The sequence below is a fragment of the Acanthochromis polyacanthus genome, chromosome 5, assembly GCF_021347895.1.
Source record: "Acanthochromis polyacanthus isolate Apoly-LR-REF ecotype Palm Island chromosome 5, KAUST_Apoly_ChrSc, whole genome shotgun sequence".
NCBI classification, from domain to species: domain Eukaryota; kingdom Metazoa; phylum Chordata; class Actinopteri; family Pomacentridae; genus Acanthochromis; species Acanthochromis polyacanthus.
The window spans coordinates 39700693-39717330 of NC_067117.1; the positions used below are offsets into that span (position 1 = coordinate 39700693).

Here is a 16638-nt window from a genome sequence, read left to right on the forward strand (position 1 = left end):
TCAATTCCACATACAGCCCTTTTACTGCAGAGATGAATGGTGCATGACCAACGGCAATGAGCACAAAACCTTGAATTCACAATCAGGACCTGGTTATCAATCAGCTGTAGTCAACAGTCAGAGAGGGAGAGAGAGAATAGTCCAGTGTAGATTTCACCAGTATTAGACATCTCCTCGACCACATATTCTGTGTGACTATCTACTATCTAGACTCAAGTCTTACCTTTATTGAAAGCCATAGGGTTACCTTTTCAATACCCAACCAAACACACCTGGAGGCACAGTTCTTTCGGTTAGGTTGCACATTGTAAATGTCAGGAGTCATCTTTTAAATGGTTGATGATTTATAAGACACACACACACACACACACACACACACACACACACACACACACACACACACACACACACACACACACACACACACACACACACACACACTCACTCACTCATGTCTGGTCCTTATATCCCCATGGGGACTTACCATTGACTCCCATTCATACCTAACCCCTAACCCTAACCCTAACCCTAACCAACACCAAAACAATGCCTAACCCTAAAGAAACTTTTTTGCACTTTCACTTTTTTCAGTAACAACAACGTGGCCAAGAAAACACTGTTTCCCCCCGTGGGGACCTCATTTTTGGTCCCCACCGTGACGCGAGTCCCCACCGAGATAGCGTGGAGTCAGGTCAAAGTCCCCACCAAGTCCCCACCAGTATAGATAAACACGTACACACACACACACACTTAGATACTTAGATATTATTCCCACTCCTGGTGGTAATAAGTGTATGCGATGACAAGAACTTTAGCCAAGGATTTTTTCAAACTTTAGCACCTTCAAGTTAGAAAGTGCAACTCCAAATTATTTTGATGTTAAATGATCTTACTTATATATTGAACCCAGTTTAGTGAGAAGAAATTTTGGTTATTTTGGCATATTGTGTTAGATTTTAAAAAGTAGAGGCTATCGTCTATATGAGGACGTGGTACATGAAGGGATTTTGGCTTTGTTGGGGAGCCTACACTAAGAGGTTTGGATTATGGGTGATTTGTAGCCTTCATGTTGCTATGATATGATAGTGGATATCCAACCATAGTCAGAACCAATACAAATTTCACAGTTATATAAATTTATTGAGTGACTTTGCTGACTTTCAACAAACATTCCACCATTCTAAACTGGGAGTACATTTATCAATGTTATTTCTCTTCACGTTGCCTTTTCTTGCATCTTCTGCTTTCTGAAAACTCCTCAAAGAACTGTACACCATCTTGTTGTTTGCAGACTAGCCTCTACAGAGGCTGAAAGAGGTGAAATTTTTCTTAAACTATTCAGCTAAAGCACAAGGGTATCTAATAACATTAGCAATGGCTTTGTTGCATTTAAATGTCCCACACAAATGAGACAGTATACATAATAGCTATGCCCTTTAACTGATACTGACTATTGTTTATTTATATGCTTTTAGCCAGTTAAAGAGGCACAAATGTTCAAATTTGGGGCACAAATACAAGCACTGAGACCAGGTGGACATAATTTAGTATATCTGTTTCCCCCACATAGGTCATTTCACTGAGTTTACAAAGGATGTCTTTGTATGTGCATGTGTGTGTTCCACTGAGTGAGCATGTGTGCTTCCATGTGTGTGACTAATGGCTTTAGTAATGCTAAGCCACATGGGCCTCAACTGCAGGTTATGAATAGAAAAACTGTACTGCAGCTCCTTATGAGGTAGCTAATCAATTTGGTTCCACCGGGCACGTGAGCTCTACTCTTAATCCCACCATGTTCTTCACTGAATTAACTTATGCATTTGCATAATATGATACAGTGTTTGAAATACTCATTATGTGTATTGTTGGTCGCTGATGTACTAGTCTGTCTTTCTCAACAGTAAGTATTGTAACACATTGCTGCTTACTACTACTGACTAACGGATGTAGACATTAAAACATTCCCACATTATTCTGCCGTTAGAACAGCCTCTTTTTCTGTCTGAAGGCTGTCTACCATTTCATCTTGGTCACTTACAAAAGCACTGATTGGATCCAGCACTGTTGTTGTTTTGCTGTATGACCCACTTCACAGTCAGTGTAAAAATGTATGCCAAAGGTGTGTTGGGAAAATGTATTCTCAAATGGAGTTTGAATGCGTATGCAGAATTATTACACAATGTAACTGATAATGGACCAGCAAGTTCTTGACAGCAGATGACTGTAACAAAATAGCATATGAAGCACCTCTTGCTGTGCAGTCAAGAAGAGCTTTAGATTAGGGAAATGATTTAAAGGGAAGTTTTTTTTAATAAAAGCTCAGTAACTGGAATTTATACGAGTAAACTGGACTTATTTATGTATATTTATTAAACTAACAACATCTTTCAAACTAAGGCAATAACAACTACAAGGCAATATTAAAACATATTCAGACAAACGACAGCACAATGCTCTGAGTCAGGAACAACAAGCAAGAGAGAGAACACAATATTAAAATGCAATATTGTGTTTAATAAGACAGTGTAAGATGGTGTTTTGATAGGAAGGGGTTTATAGACCACACCTGTCAGCAGCTGCTAATTTGATGGTAGGCTATTTAAGAGTTTTGTGCAAATCTTTTAAAAATTTACTAAAATTGTTGCATCAAATTTCAGTGACTGAAAGTTATTTGCGTGCACGTCGTGCTTCTGCTGATTGATACCGGTAGGTCTGATGACAGTTGGGTCGTCCTGTGGATGTGGTTTAGAACAGCAGTAGACAGAGCGGAGCCTCCTAGAAGGTCTTGATGAACTTGAGAAAGAACACTGCGCAGCAGTCCGACTCCCCCATCATCAATACAAGATGTTGGCAGAAAATGAATGCAACTCTGGATAGAAATGAATGTTGTGACTTTGCAGAAGCTTATTAAAATGGTGCCAGGACGAACATGTGCCATTCTCAAAGCTAAAGGTGGTCCAACAAAATACTAGAGTGTGTCACTTTTTTTTCTTTTTTTTTCGGACTGGCAGTGTTTAGACTGACTATTACTAATGTTACCAGAGTTAAACAAAAATAACAACAATAAAAAATACATGCTGTAAATGTAAAATGTGGTTTACAGATAATGGCCAGTAATCATGCAGGTGTGCTAACACAGGCCACTCCCAAAAACAGGGAGTGGCCTGTAACTTAGAGATAAATTAATTAATTTACACAATTTCATCACTACAACTATGGTCATCATTTTGCTTTTTCAGGTCTAATTTATTAACACATATGCTGTTTCTAAGTTCTACCTCTGAACATAGGTTTGAAATGATGTCTCGTTCTAAACAGGAAACACTTTTGTTATGTATGTCACATTAAAGCCTATAAGGGATTATGTCGTTTGGGCTGCTGTTGGGCTACAATGATGGTTGCCTAACTGCAAACAGCAAAATGACAAAATGGAATGAAAACACTAATGCTGCCATAGCATAATAAACTCAGACCAGAAAAGGGAGCATCACATGGCTCTGCTGTTGTACAGACAGAATTTTTGGTCAAAAATGTATTTTAAATATTTTTTCATGACAGCAGATGAACATGTAATTGGTTAGCTTTGCAGTATAAACCTTTTCAAGTACATGTTTTGGTTCCCTATACAAGTGAATACATAGTCCAGGCAATTAATTATACCATACTCAGTATCTTATCAAATACATCGACAGCACACTCCGACGAAGAAGAAAATCCCACTTGTCAAACGGAGACATCTAGTGGTGAATCGAAGGCAATGCAGGGCTGGTTCAATCATAATTAATGGAACAGTTGATTCACAATGATGTTCATCCATCCATTACACATCACTTAGTAGTCTGTAGGCTGGAATATTTCCCAGCCAAACCTGCACAGGACACCAGTCTATCATAGGACAGAAAACCAAGCACACTCACATTCACACCTATGATTTAGAATCAACAATTAACCTCAGCATGTCTTTGGACAGGTGAAAACCTACACTGCACAGGGAGAAAGCTTCACACAGAAAGATCCCAGATCCAGACGAAAATGCAATTTTCTAGCTGTGGCACGATGGTACTAACCACCAAGCCGTCTTGCAGCCTTAACAAAGGCGTGTTGTGAAATTCATGATGAAACCTACAGGGTTTATGTGTTTGTCTCCATATCTCTCAGTGCCAGTATGCAAAGACGAAGCAGATTGGCTGCATTTTACCTCAGGGTTTATATGAACTTGCATGCACATATCTTTGTGTGTGTGATAGCTGTGTCTAGAGTGTGTGTGTATATATATATATATGTGTGTGTGTGTGTGTGTGTGTGTGTGTGTGTATGAAGAGTTCGTTTCCAAAAACAGATAACTCTGTTTTGATAAATTTTCAGAATTTTTTTTATTGTTTACTTGAGATAATATCAATCAAGCTGAAGTTGCATAGATTTGACTCGTAAGAAAAATACATGACAAAATAGAGAAAAATTAAATTATTAGTGTTATTATTATTATGATCTCAAGTAAACAATAAAAAATGAGTTTTCTGAAAATTTATAAAACGGAGTTACCTGTTTTTGCAAATGAACTCTTCATATGTACACACACACACACACACATATATATATATATGCATACACTGGCAATATAGTGTATATGCACTGTATATACACTATATTGCCAAAAAATATTTGCTCACCCATCCAGATAATCAGAATCAGGTGTTCCAATAACTTCCATGGCCACAGGTGTATAAAATCAAACACCTACGCATGCAGACTGCTTTTACAAACAGTTGTGAAAGAATGGGTCGCTCTCATTAGCTCAGTGAATTGCAGCATGGAACTGTGATAGGATGCCACCTGTGCAACAAATCCAGTCGTGACATTTCCTCGCTCCTAAATATTCCACAGTCAACTGTCAGCTGTATTATAAGAAAGTGGAAGTGTGTGGGAATGAAAGCAACTCAGCCACCAAGTGGTCGGCCACATAAACTGATGGAGCGGGGTCAGCGGATGCTGAGGCGCATAGTGCTAAGGGGTCGCCGACTTTCTGCAGAGTCAATCGCTACAGACCTTCAAACTTCATGTGGCCTTCAGATTAGCTCAAGAACAGTGCTTCAGCAGAGAGCTTCATGGAATGGGTTTCCATGGCCGAGCAGCTGCATCCAAGCCATACATCACCAAGTGCAATGGAAAGTGTCAGATGCAGTGGTGTAAAGCACGCCGCCACTGGACTCTAGAGCAGTGGAGACGCCTTCTCTGGAGTGACCAATCACGCTTCTCCATCTGGCAATCTGATGGACGAATCTGGGTTTGGCGGTTGCCAGGAGAACCATACTTGTCAGACTGCATTGTGTCAAGTGTAAAGTGTATGTGTGTGTGTGTGTATATATATATATATATATATATATATACACACACACACACATATATGCATACATTCATATACACTACTGTTCAAAAGTTTCAGGTCACTTGCAAATGTCCTTGTTTTGAAAGAAAGACAGTTTTTTTCAGTGAAGATCACATTAAATGAATGATAAATCCAGTGTAGACATTGTTAATGTGGTAAATGACTGTTGTAGCTGTAAACGGCTGATTTTTAATGGAATATCTCCATAGGGGTACAGAGGAACATTTCCAGCAACCATCACTCCTGTGTTCTAATGCTACATTGTGTTAACTAATGGTGTTGAAAGGCTCATTGATGATGAGAAAACCCTTGTGCAGTTATGTTAGCACATGGATAAAAGTGGGAGTTTTCATGGAACACATGGAATAGTCTGAGTGACCCCAAACTTTTGAATGGTAGTCTATATACATTTATTTCTTGTGCATTTTTAAATTCTTTATTGTTTTTTTCTTGCTACTATTGTTTTAGTCTGGAATAGGTGCTCATTGTATTTGACTGCGCATTATACAATGTATAATTGTGTTGTAATTAATAAATAAAGGTTTTGAATCTGAATCTTGAATCTAGAGCTTTCATTTGTGTTCATGAGTTTCCGTCCTACCTTTCATATAGTTTTGTGTACTAAGTTATGCTGGGGTGTGTGTGTATGTGCTCATATAACCCACTTTGAAAGTATTTGAAAGCTAAAGTGAGCTGATCTGTCACTAAACAACCTCACTGTATCGCTTTCTCTCTTCATTTCTCATTTGCTTCCTTCACTTTCTTTTCACATCCACCCTTCTTTCATTTTTCGTCCATTTCATTCTTACTACTTTTCATCAATTATCTCTTTTTTTGTTCTCCAACCATGACTTTTTTTGATCTACCTCCCTTTCCCTCACCCCTACCCTTTTTCTATACATTTCTCCGTCCTTCCATTTTTATTTCATTGCTTTCTGCCTCCATATTCTTTCCAGTGTGCAGCAGTGCTCCCATCAACATGAAGGTGCAGCATGTGAATGGCAGTGCACTAGTGGTCCGCTGGGCTCGTCCGGAGGTCACCTACCACCCACCCATCCTCCACTTCCTGGTGTCCTACAGCTGGACCTCCCATGACGACAGCTATGAGGAGACCCACCTTACTGATGCCAAACACAACCTGGTGAGACTGAAAAGAACCAAAGGGTTACAGTCTTATAATGAACTGATGCTGAATCCTACAGCTCGTAGGATTAGTTAAGATTATGAAATGATGAACCCAACATAAGAAATAAGAAAAAACAAATAATATATCCTAATTTTAAGAACAAAGCACACTTGACTTGGCTATGAGGTGAGGCTGCTGTTCACATTGTTGGACTGAACTGATAACCTGCTATGAATACATTTTCCTTCGTATTTGGAAATTGTAGCTAGATTTATGCTTGATACATTTTCAATACCAGAGACTGGGAATCTGACAACACTTATTCTTCCTTAGAGAGTGTCAGAAAATTTGCACCATGATGTCTGTTTGTCCTCACAGAGGCTCAGCTGTTTTCAATAACTCAAATACGCAATCTGTCATTTATCATTTCTTTCATCGTTTCTATGAAAATAAAAGGTCCATCCGTTATCTATAACCCGCTTAATCCTCATTAGGGTCACGTGAGGGCTGGAGTCTATCCCAACAGAGTTAGGGTGAAAGCAGGGGACACCCTGGACAAGTTTTGAGTCTATTGCAGGGCTACACATACGGTGGTGAAAAAAAGCTTTTGGAATCGCGTTGCATTTGTGAAATATTGCATGAAGAATCACTCTCGGGTCTTCAAGTGCAATTTCTTTTAATACAATGACAGGCAAAATATGAAACAAATCCTAAAAAAGCAAAAAAAAAAAAAACAACTTAAAATTGATTGGTTCCGTTAAAATACATGATAAATTTTGAGTTTTGGTTCATTTTGGTACCAGTGATCCACTAATGAAGGTCAACACAATTTTTGTTGCCGTGCTTCGTGTCTACACAAAGGCAGCATATTTGAAAGTTCTTCAGAGACAAAGATGGGTAAAACAAGGAACCTAACGCAGCATTTCTGATAGCGGCACAGCGTCATTGTAACCATGACAACAAGTGAACACTACCTCAGCTGTCTGCTGACGATCACATGATTACAAGTCCACCTCTGCTCTCTTATTGGAAATGATACCAGGAACAATTTATTACATTTTGGGGGTGTTTCTGAGTCCCATCAGTTCCCGCCACCAGCTACATATTTAAGTCAGGCGATTCGGTATCTGTACATAACGTACACATGCATGACACATGCTTGTGTTGAGCAGGAGGCCAGGGAATGAACAGTCTTGGCGGAATTCTGTGCTCTCTGAGTTCTTTTCTTGTTTGATGATGAGATGGTTTATTTTTTTTGTTTAGTTTTTAACACATTCTCTTTTTGTTTGACTTTTTGTTTGTTGACTTTGATACCGACAGTGTTGAGAACTGACATATTGAAACATTAGTTTTCTTGTAAACAAAAAACAAAAAAATACTACATACATACATGTTTCTGGAATGCTCACTCTCATATGGTGGAATCTGATGATTTCGTATTATTGATTATTTTTAACAACTGTTTCATCAGAGGCTGCACGCCGACGTAGTGGTTAGCACTTTTGCCTTGCAGCAAGAAGATCCCCGGTTCAAATCCCGGCCTGGGCCTGGGATCTTTCTGCATGGAGTTTGCATGTTCTCCCTGTGCATGCGTGGGTTTTCTCCGGGTACTCCGGCTTCCTCCCACAGTCCAAAAATATGCTGAGGTTAATTGGTTACTCTAAATTGTCCGTAGGTGTGAATGTGAGTGTGGTTGTTTGTCTGTATATGTAGCCCTGTGACAGACTGGCGACCTGTCCAGGGTGTCCCCTGCCTTCACCCGCTCCAGCACCCCCCGCGACCTTAGTGAGGATAAAGCGGTGTATAGAGAATGGATGGATGTTTCATCAGAGCTTAAACATACACTATTGTAGTTATTAATTCTTCCTAATCACTCACTATGGATGTTTTTCAAGCTGAAAGCCCTTAAAAGTCCAGATTCCAGGTCAGCCAACCATCATCCTATCCTCAGCCAATAATTAGAGGATTTCCTTAAAGACAAATTCCATACCTACCCAAAACACAAACTGCTCCATATTTGTAACTATGGCTGCTACTTACTGTTTCTATTACTGGTCCTCTGGGTATAATTCTGCTGCTTTCCTTCCTCATTTCAGTGTTTGACCTCCTCTTTTGTCTTGTTTGTTCTTGGTTTTGCTTGTTCATTTACACCTCCCTAAAGCTGATACACTGCAAGCTTAAAACATATGCTGTTTACCTTGATCTAACCATATTGTTGTGAAACACTCAGCAGTTGAACATATTTTAATTGTCAACTGTGTTTCTAGGTCAGGTCTACAGATCACTGGGGAAATTACTTTTTGTTAAGACTACTTTAAACTGAGCCACAGTCAACTTTATTTGCTTGAACCGGAAAATATGATGATATCTAGTTCCCCCTGAATACATGACAGACAAAAATAAGAAAAACACTCAGAGAGCGCAGTACTCCGCCAATGCTGTTCAGTCATTGAATGATTTCCGACACAAAAGTATCATAAGTCTGCAGCAATGGATTTGGGGTAGAATCACAATCATGTGATCATCAGGAGGCAGCTGACAGCAATTGCAGCAAGTGTTCACTTGTTGTCATAGCTACAATGCTGCTATCTTGCAGTAATACAGAAATCTTTAACAAATCTGTGGATCCAGACTATAAGCCGTATCCCTGTCAAAATCTAATCAGTTGGTCCTTGTGTCGTTTCTGACCTTCCCTTTCATCCAAATCCATTATTCCATTTTTGAGTAATAGAAGGAAGGACAAATGTACGGCGATTCATCGCATAACTCCACCACGTTCCATGACGGAGTACTCAGTTGTTTGGCAATTGGCAGATAATGTAAAAATGTGTGGTCAATCTGATTTTTAAAATGAGACACCTGTTTTTACTGAGGGTGATACATATATTAATTTAGCATCGGTATATCATTACCACGTCAGTACTAATGGTGCAATAATATCAGTGAAAATGGCATTGCCGCCAAGGAACTGTCAGAATTTTACTGTTTGTTTGCTGTATAATACATTAACTATTTGCCAATGCAGGCTTCAAGTCCACCTTCAAAATTTAAGCATAATTCATGATCAATCATACTATCCATTCCAAAGGCCCCAGAAGATGATGTAGAAACTATACCGTATGGAATTATTTCAGATATATTTTGTTTGAAGTTTGGGGCCAGAATTGTAGTTAGTAAAAAAATTTGTATAAAACTGACATATGGAGCATTTTATTGAGGAGGAGGTGTAAGTTCAGTCTTTAGTCTTTTGAAAGATGATTTTCAGACCAATCTCAGATTTGTTAGGAGGAGACATTGCTTTGCACTGGGGGCACTACAGTCAAGCACTCTAATGTAGAGCAGCATTGTCCATAGGGCATAATTTCATAACAGGCAGAAAATCAGAAATGGCTTCACACATTATAGCCTAGTAAAGTCAATATATGACATATTAGCAAAGAGTTACACATCCAGCACACAGAGAACCACATCAGCATTTATCTGGAGCTGTGATTGCCGTCTGATGAATATAAGTCTAATTTTACTTTTTTTGTTTTGAAATTGGATGTCCACCAGCTCCCAAGAGAAATATTATCATTTTTAGCTTTTAAAATCTCCACTGTTTTGCTGTACTGAATCAAAAATAGTAGAGTAAATGAATTAAAAAACGCTAAAATGTTTCATAAGGTTTAGGGTGAGTGTAGACTTGATCACGACCCTCTGTTGGTTCATAAATAAAACAAAGGTGACGTTTTTATTCACACTGATATTTTTTAAAAAGAATGTTCATAGTTTATTGAAGCTAAGTAATGCACTGGTGGTTAAACATCTGTCCCACACTGACTGAACTTATTTTACCTCTTGAAACCATAAATAGAGCACACCATGATATTATCAAATTGACCATTGTATGTTCACATTTAAGAGTGATTTTCAATTGCATTTTAAAAAAAAACCTTGATTTGATAAATTTTCTAAACATAGTTCATAGTTACTTCGCAGTAATTAGTGTCCAGAAAATGAAATCATCCCTAAAAACAAAAATAAAATGGATTTATTCTTTTATGATCAACCTCTTATGTTGTGGAATTATAGAATAGAATAGAATAGAATAGAATAGAATAGAATAGAATAGAATAGAATTATTGCCATTATACATGGGGGCATTATGAAAACATAAATAGCTGCCACTGGACAGAGCGCTGATAACAAGCTAAAAGAAATAACAACAATAAATAATAAAATCAAATGTATATATAAAACAAGACTATATTAAGAATCACAACATATGCAAGAGAGGCAAAATATATACAATACAATGTGGGAGGTAAAAGAAATCAAATAAAAATCCATAAAATAGAATAAATATGGGCAGGAGATTGTATGTAAGCAGCATTAGAACCGTTAAGAGTGACACAGCATACTATTGTACTATTGTCTGGAGTTCAGAAGTCTGACAGACCATGGGAAAAAGCTGTTTCTCAGCCTATTCATCCTGCATTTTAAAGATCTGAGTCTCTTCCTTGATTTTGGGACTACCTTTAGGAAATAAGAAAACAAACAGCACAGATGAACACGTACATTGGTTACGAGTGCAGTAGGACAGTTAGTACAGAGATCAAATAGTGTAGCGACCTTCACAGTAGCCTACCTGCACGCAAGGCTCGACCACTCCAGTCTGGCTTTTGTCTCAATGTGTTTCCCCAAGACAGTTTTTTGGTTGTTCTGCACACTTGATGGGGTTGTTTACTTAGACTTTTTTGTTTGTTTTGCTGTAGAAGTGTATATGGTGTGCAATGCATACATTTTTATTTGCAACTGAAACAAGCATGTTACTGAAATTCATTCGTTAAATCAGTTACAGCATTGATTTCTCCTGTCTCCTCTCCTCAACCAATTAGTTCACCTATGTCTCTGTGCAGACTGAGAAATTCAATCAGAATATGATTTTTGTTGATGTATACATTGTATGTGTGTGTTGTGTGGTTTCTGCAGATGTGAATATACCAGTTTTCAGTCTACATATAGAATAACTAAGAAAATAAATGGAAAAACAGACATACCCAGGTTGCAATTAAAGCATTTTATTTATGCCCAGTTGTGCATCCATACTGCCAATGATTCTTCATTTTGAATGGGAATGCTGGTTCTTTATGTACCCTTCTTAATATGAATTCATCCCTGTAACTGAATGAATTTGACTCATGATAAACTTAGAGGGCTGAAGCAGACCTGACTTACTGAGTCTTACTGATTTTTTTTTTTTTTTGGGGGGGGGGGTGGGTTGTCTAGGAGGCCATCATTGCTCCCGTCTCCCCTGATGTTCTGTACCTGTTTCGAGTCCAGGCCGTCTGTATGAATGACATGCGCAGTGACTTCAGCCAAAGCATGCTCTTCAGAGGTAACAATGAAACACAAATACACTTCTTAGATCTCAAGTTCTCATTAGTTGCTGCTAAATTCCCCTAGTGTCATCCTAATTGTCTTTCAGAGCATCAACCATACATATTGTCTCACAATTACAGTATCATAAAAGAGTGAGGATTCCTTCATACATAATATGACAAAAAATGTCATATTCAGGTCATTTATGAGAGCTTATATCTGCAGGTGCAGTTTACAAGGAAATAAAACAAGCAGACATCTTAAAAAAATAAGATGCATTAATTTCACCTTACTACATTCTTTTTATTGACAGACCTATTAAATATTTAACACTTTTCATTTACTTTATGTCATGTTGTCATTGCTGTATTTACTTTACACTCATGGTGTCTGGAAGACATCATGAAAGTGAAAGTTTTGATTGTCTAGTGTTTTATTGTTGCTAATGTGTATTTGTTTCATCCCTGTGTTTCAGCTAACACCACCAGGATCTTTGAGGGGACAAGGATTGTAAAAACTGGAATGGTAAGGAGCAGATGTGACGACTGTCTTTTCATTTTTTATCCAGCAGAGAGCAGTGTCTGTACTGGCGTCAGTCTTCCCTGTGCTGACAGGAACCTGTCAGTGGGAATCCAAGTCAGGTTGATAAAGACTGATTCACATGTCATAGGATGATGGTATTTTAATCATTCTCTGTGTGTGCTTTTGTTTGATTCTTTCTTGTTTGTTTGCTTTGTTTTGATTTGTAGGAAAAACATCGAATTTCTTTGTACAAATCATTTACATTCAAATCAGACAGCTTAGTTATATCTAAATCTATACTGACAGTCTTTTCTTTTGCTTAATTTTATACTTTCACGTTTATTTACCACATAAGTAATCTTAAATGTAGTCGTAGTAAAATAAAATAATCATTGATAAGTGTAAATACTAGACTTCAGTTTTATATCCAATTAGTTTGTAGTATTTTTTACTTTTCATATGAAACTGGAAAAGCATTGACAGAGCGAGGTACTCCGCCAAGGCTGCTCAGTCGCTGTATCATTTCCGCCAGAAGAAATCTTTAAAAAATTTGTGGATCCAGACTATAAGCCACGTCACTGCTGAAATCTACTCAGTTGGTCCTTGTGTCGTTTCTGACCTTCCCTGAAAATTTCATCTCAATCCATTAGTCCATTTTTGAGTAATATTGCTAACAGACAGACAGACAGACAAATGAAAGCCGATTGTCACAAAATTCTGCCGCCTTCTTTGGTGGGGTAACTAAGTTTGTTTGTTTTTTTTAATACAGCTGTAATGTTTAAAAACTCTGGAACTGTTCCCTGCACCAGTGGCCCCATTTTGAACTGCAACACTTAGACCTCAGCAAGATCCAAGAATCAATTAGTATGACTATTCTTGGGACTTTGGTAATTTTATCTCTTATTTTATGCACATTTCAAATTCATCTCAAACTCAAAAAGTGGTTTGAAAAATTAAAATTCGAAGATTCCTTAACAATTGTCCATTTCTGACATATCATCAAGGTGAGGATAGCTGCTTCACCCACTGTTTGACAATCATGCTCCTTACCGAATTCATACAATCTTATAATTGTGAAAGCAATGTGTACTTGTGAGACCTCATCGATTTTTACACTCTTTGCTGATCTGAATTTTGAGCAGCTCAACTTCGATGTATTTGCCACTGATTCAGGAGATGTCAGCTAAACTTAAAGAAAAGTCAGAAAAAAAATACATTAAACATAAATGTAATCTACAATGTACCGAAGGCACATTGAGGACGGAATGTGCCTTTGGGGGTTAATCTCTGTAACCAATAATGCCAAAGCTCAATGAGAATGAAAAACAACTAATGAGGACAAACCTCACTGAATAAACTGTTTCTTTCTCAGCCAACAGTGTCCCCAGCCTCCTCAGCTGACATGGCTCCCATTTCCTCTGGCTCATCAACTTGGACCTCTTCTGGAATCCCCTTCTCTTTTGTCTCTATGGCGACAGGCATCGGCCCATCTTCTAGCGGTAGTCAAGCAACTGTGGCATCTGTGTTGACCAGCACTTTGCTAGCTGGCCTGGGTTTCAGCGGTGGCGTCATCTCTTCTTTCCCCAGCTCCATTTGGCCGAGCAGAGCCCCCACTCATAATCCCACCAGTCTACATCGGACCACTGAGGTCACCAAAGATTCCACCTCCTCTGCCTCTGCTATCACAGTGGCCACAGTCAAAGATAACAGTGAAGCTGGGGGTGAGGACAGAGGGAACAACAAGGGTCAAGGAGAGGATGGAGAAAGGGAAGGAGAGGATAAGGATGAGGAAGATGAAGAAAAAGACAAGAGGAAAGAGAAGAAAAAGTCATGTGGCGTGAATGAAGCAGAGGAGGACAGCAGCACAGAGGTAAACCAGCAACCCAGTGAAACACCAGACTCCACTGCAAAGGAGAAAGAACAGACTGAACCAAATCTAACTAAGCTGCCGCCATGCAGAAAATATCAACTGGAAGTGTACACCCACAATCCCCAGGACTCCAAAACCATCACCACTACAGAGACAGCTGGTGGAACTGCAGCTTTATTTGCGCCTACAAACCCTGCAGTGACTCTCAGAGCTAGCACAGAGGAGGACAAGAAGCAATGGCCTTTTTCCTTCCATACTGGTGAGTCAACATACTGTCACTGAGTTCTGATATTGCAAGAAGAAAGCTGAGAATCTGATGAATTAGCAAAACATTCATTAAGGCATAGTATTTGACGAAATTCTTGAAAATAAAATATTTCATTCCTAGATCCTCCTGAAGAACTTCTTAACAAGAATGGTCACATTTCTAAATGGATGCCGCTGGTCTTTTTTATGCACAATATAAACCCATATTATTACTGGAGTTAGACAGTAACAAAATATTTCATTCAAACACCAACAGTTCCAAATATTCCTATTTCTGGCCTTTGGCCTTCTGTGATCAAATTTTAACTCTCTCCTCCACTATCTCTAGGAAGTGTATGATCAGTGATTAAGGAGTTATATTCAGATTACAAGGAATGTGGAAAAAGAATAATACAGCCGGGTCTAGTCATTTATATGGCACTTTGCAACTGAAAGCCTCACACCACCCAATTTCAGCCTCGTGGTTTCCTTTACTAAAACTTAACGGACACAAAGATCAGCACTAGTTCCACTTGTAAGGAAAAACATCAGCATGCTAATTACATGAATAGATCAGTGGCAGACTAATATTTTTTGAATATAAGTTTAATGTCCAGTAGACAACAGAAGTGAGTACACCTCATTTAAAATTGTATTACATCTAAGTTGAACAATATGTATTTGTCCTAACGTAACATTTTTGTCACAGTGATGCTGGAATCCAGGTGCGAACACGGGAGCAGGCAGAGACACGTTGAGTTTACAAAATGGGTTTTATATGGCAAGGCAATGAAATAAACCAATACAGAATGGGGAAACTAAGCTGAGGGGCAGAACAGGAGTAAACCTAACCTAATTCCAAAAAGGAGAAACTACAAAACATTGAAAAAAAAATCCAAATTAACAACAGAAGGGAAATAGAAGAAAACCAGATAATAATTAACTAAGCTAAACTAACAAAGCGAGGATGCTTACAGGGCGAATGGAACTAAACTAAAGGGGCAGGCAGGCTCAGGAGATCAGAGTAAAGTGAGACGAGCATTAGCTGGCGGAGGCTGGAGAAACACTGGACCAGGGATCCGGGGAGTGGAGTCATCATGATGAGGCTGAGTGCTGCTGGGGGAGGCATGTTAAAGCTGGCAGCAGGGTAGGACGACATGGGGGGCAGGTGGACAGCAGCAGCTCGGTGCAGGCAGGCAGGTCCCAAATCATGAGCCAAAGTCTAGACTTGACTATGTTCAAATATCTAAAAAACTTCTTTAAAAATCTTCAAAGAATCACCAGAAGTCAGCATTCAGAGGCAGCAAGATTTATAAATCCAGGAGTAGTTCTTAGAAGTGATTAACACCCCCAATAAAAAACAGAGATAACCGAGCTGTGCATCATCTTTTATGCTCTGAGAGTTGGTCATTTTTTCCATGCCTGCAGGACATATTGGAGAGATTGTTTTGACACCATTACACTTTTCAAAATCCTGCCTGATCTGATCTAAGTCAGATCTTGACATCAGGTTACCATATTTCACCATTAGGTCACCATTAGGTTATGTTTTACAGAGAACATGTCCAAACATGTTCAGACTTTGCCTCCACCATCTTGTGCATTTTACCCCTATTATTTTGAGACAGATTTCATTCATATTACACCTTTATGTGTTATAATGTTTCTGATACACCTCTTAAAAATTCTATTGTTAAGTTTACACCATTGTGTTTTGACTACTCCTTATCATTTTCGAAAAGACATATGATCTGTCTTTACACAAAAAGTATGTGTTATACTTTATGATCTTCCAGCTGCATGTCATATATGAGCTGGTATTGTGTTTGTGTTTTCCACAGACACACAAACACAGTACTATCAAAACATCAGTCATTACTAGAATATTCATTATTTTGTCAATAATACACACAACTCTATTCCTTTTGATTAGTAGCATTTGCCATAATTACACCATCTATTACTTTTAGAGCATCGTACCCAAAAAATGTGGCACTACACCAAAGAAAATCTGAATTCCATTAGTGGCCCATGTGCCAAGTCTGAAGTAACTGCTTGTCTGTTTTCAGAACCAGACTGTAAAAGTTGTGCACTGTGTGTCATTTCTGGAGGACTTTGATTAGT

At 38.6% G+C, this 16638-nt stretch overlaps 1 protein-coding gene across 3 annotated transcripts in view; it reads left to right on the plus strand.

Annotated features, from left to right (window-relative positions):
- LOC110970352 (receptor-type tyrosine-protein phosphatase gamma-like) overlaps positions 1-16638 on the plus strand; it is a 532505-nt gene that overhangs the window by 437682 nt on the left and 78185 nt on the right. For all 3 annotated transcript variants that reach the window (XR_007941817.1, XM_051947993.1, XM_051947994.1), the window contains exons 9-12: positions 6343-6527; positions 11784-11892; positions 12352-12401; positions 13771-14527. Coding sequence is in view for 2 of the 3 variants with exons in the window: in XM_051947993.1 (XP_051803953.1) it covers positions 6343-6527; positions 11784-11892; positions 12352-12401; positions 13771-14527 (1101 nt within the window). In the remaining variant the exon portion in view is untranslated. The remainder of the gene's footprint in view (positions 1-6342; positions 6528-11783; positions 11893-12351; positions 12402-13770; positions 14528-16638) is intronic.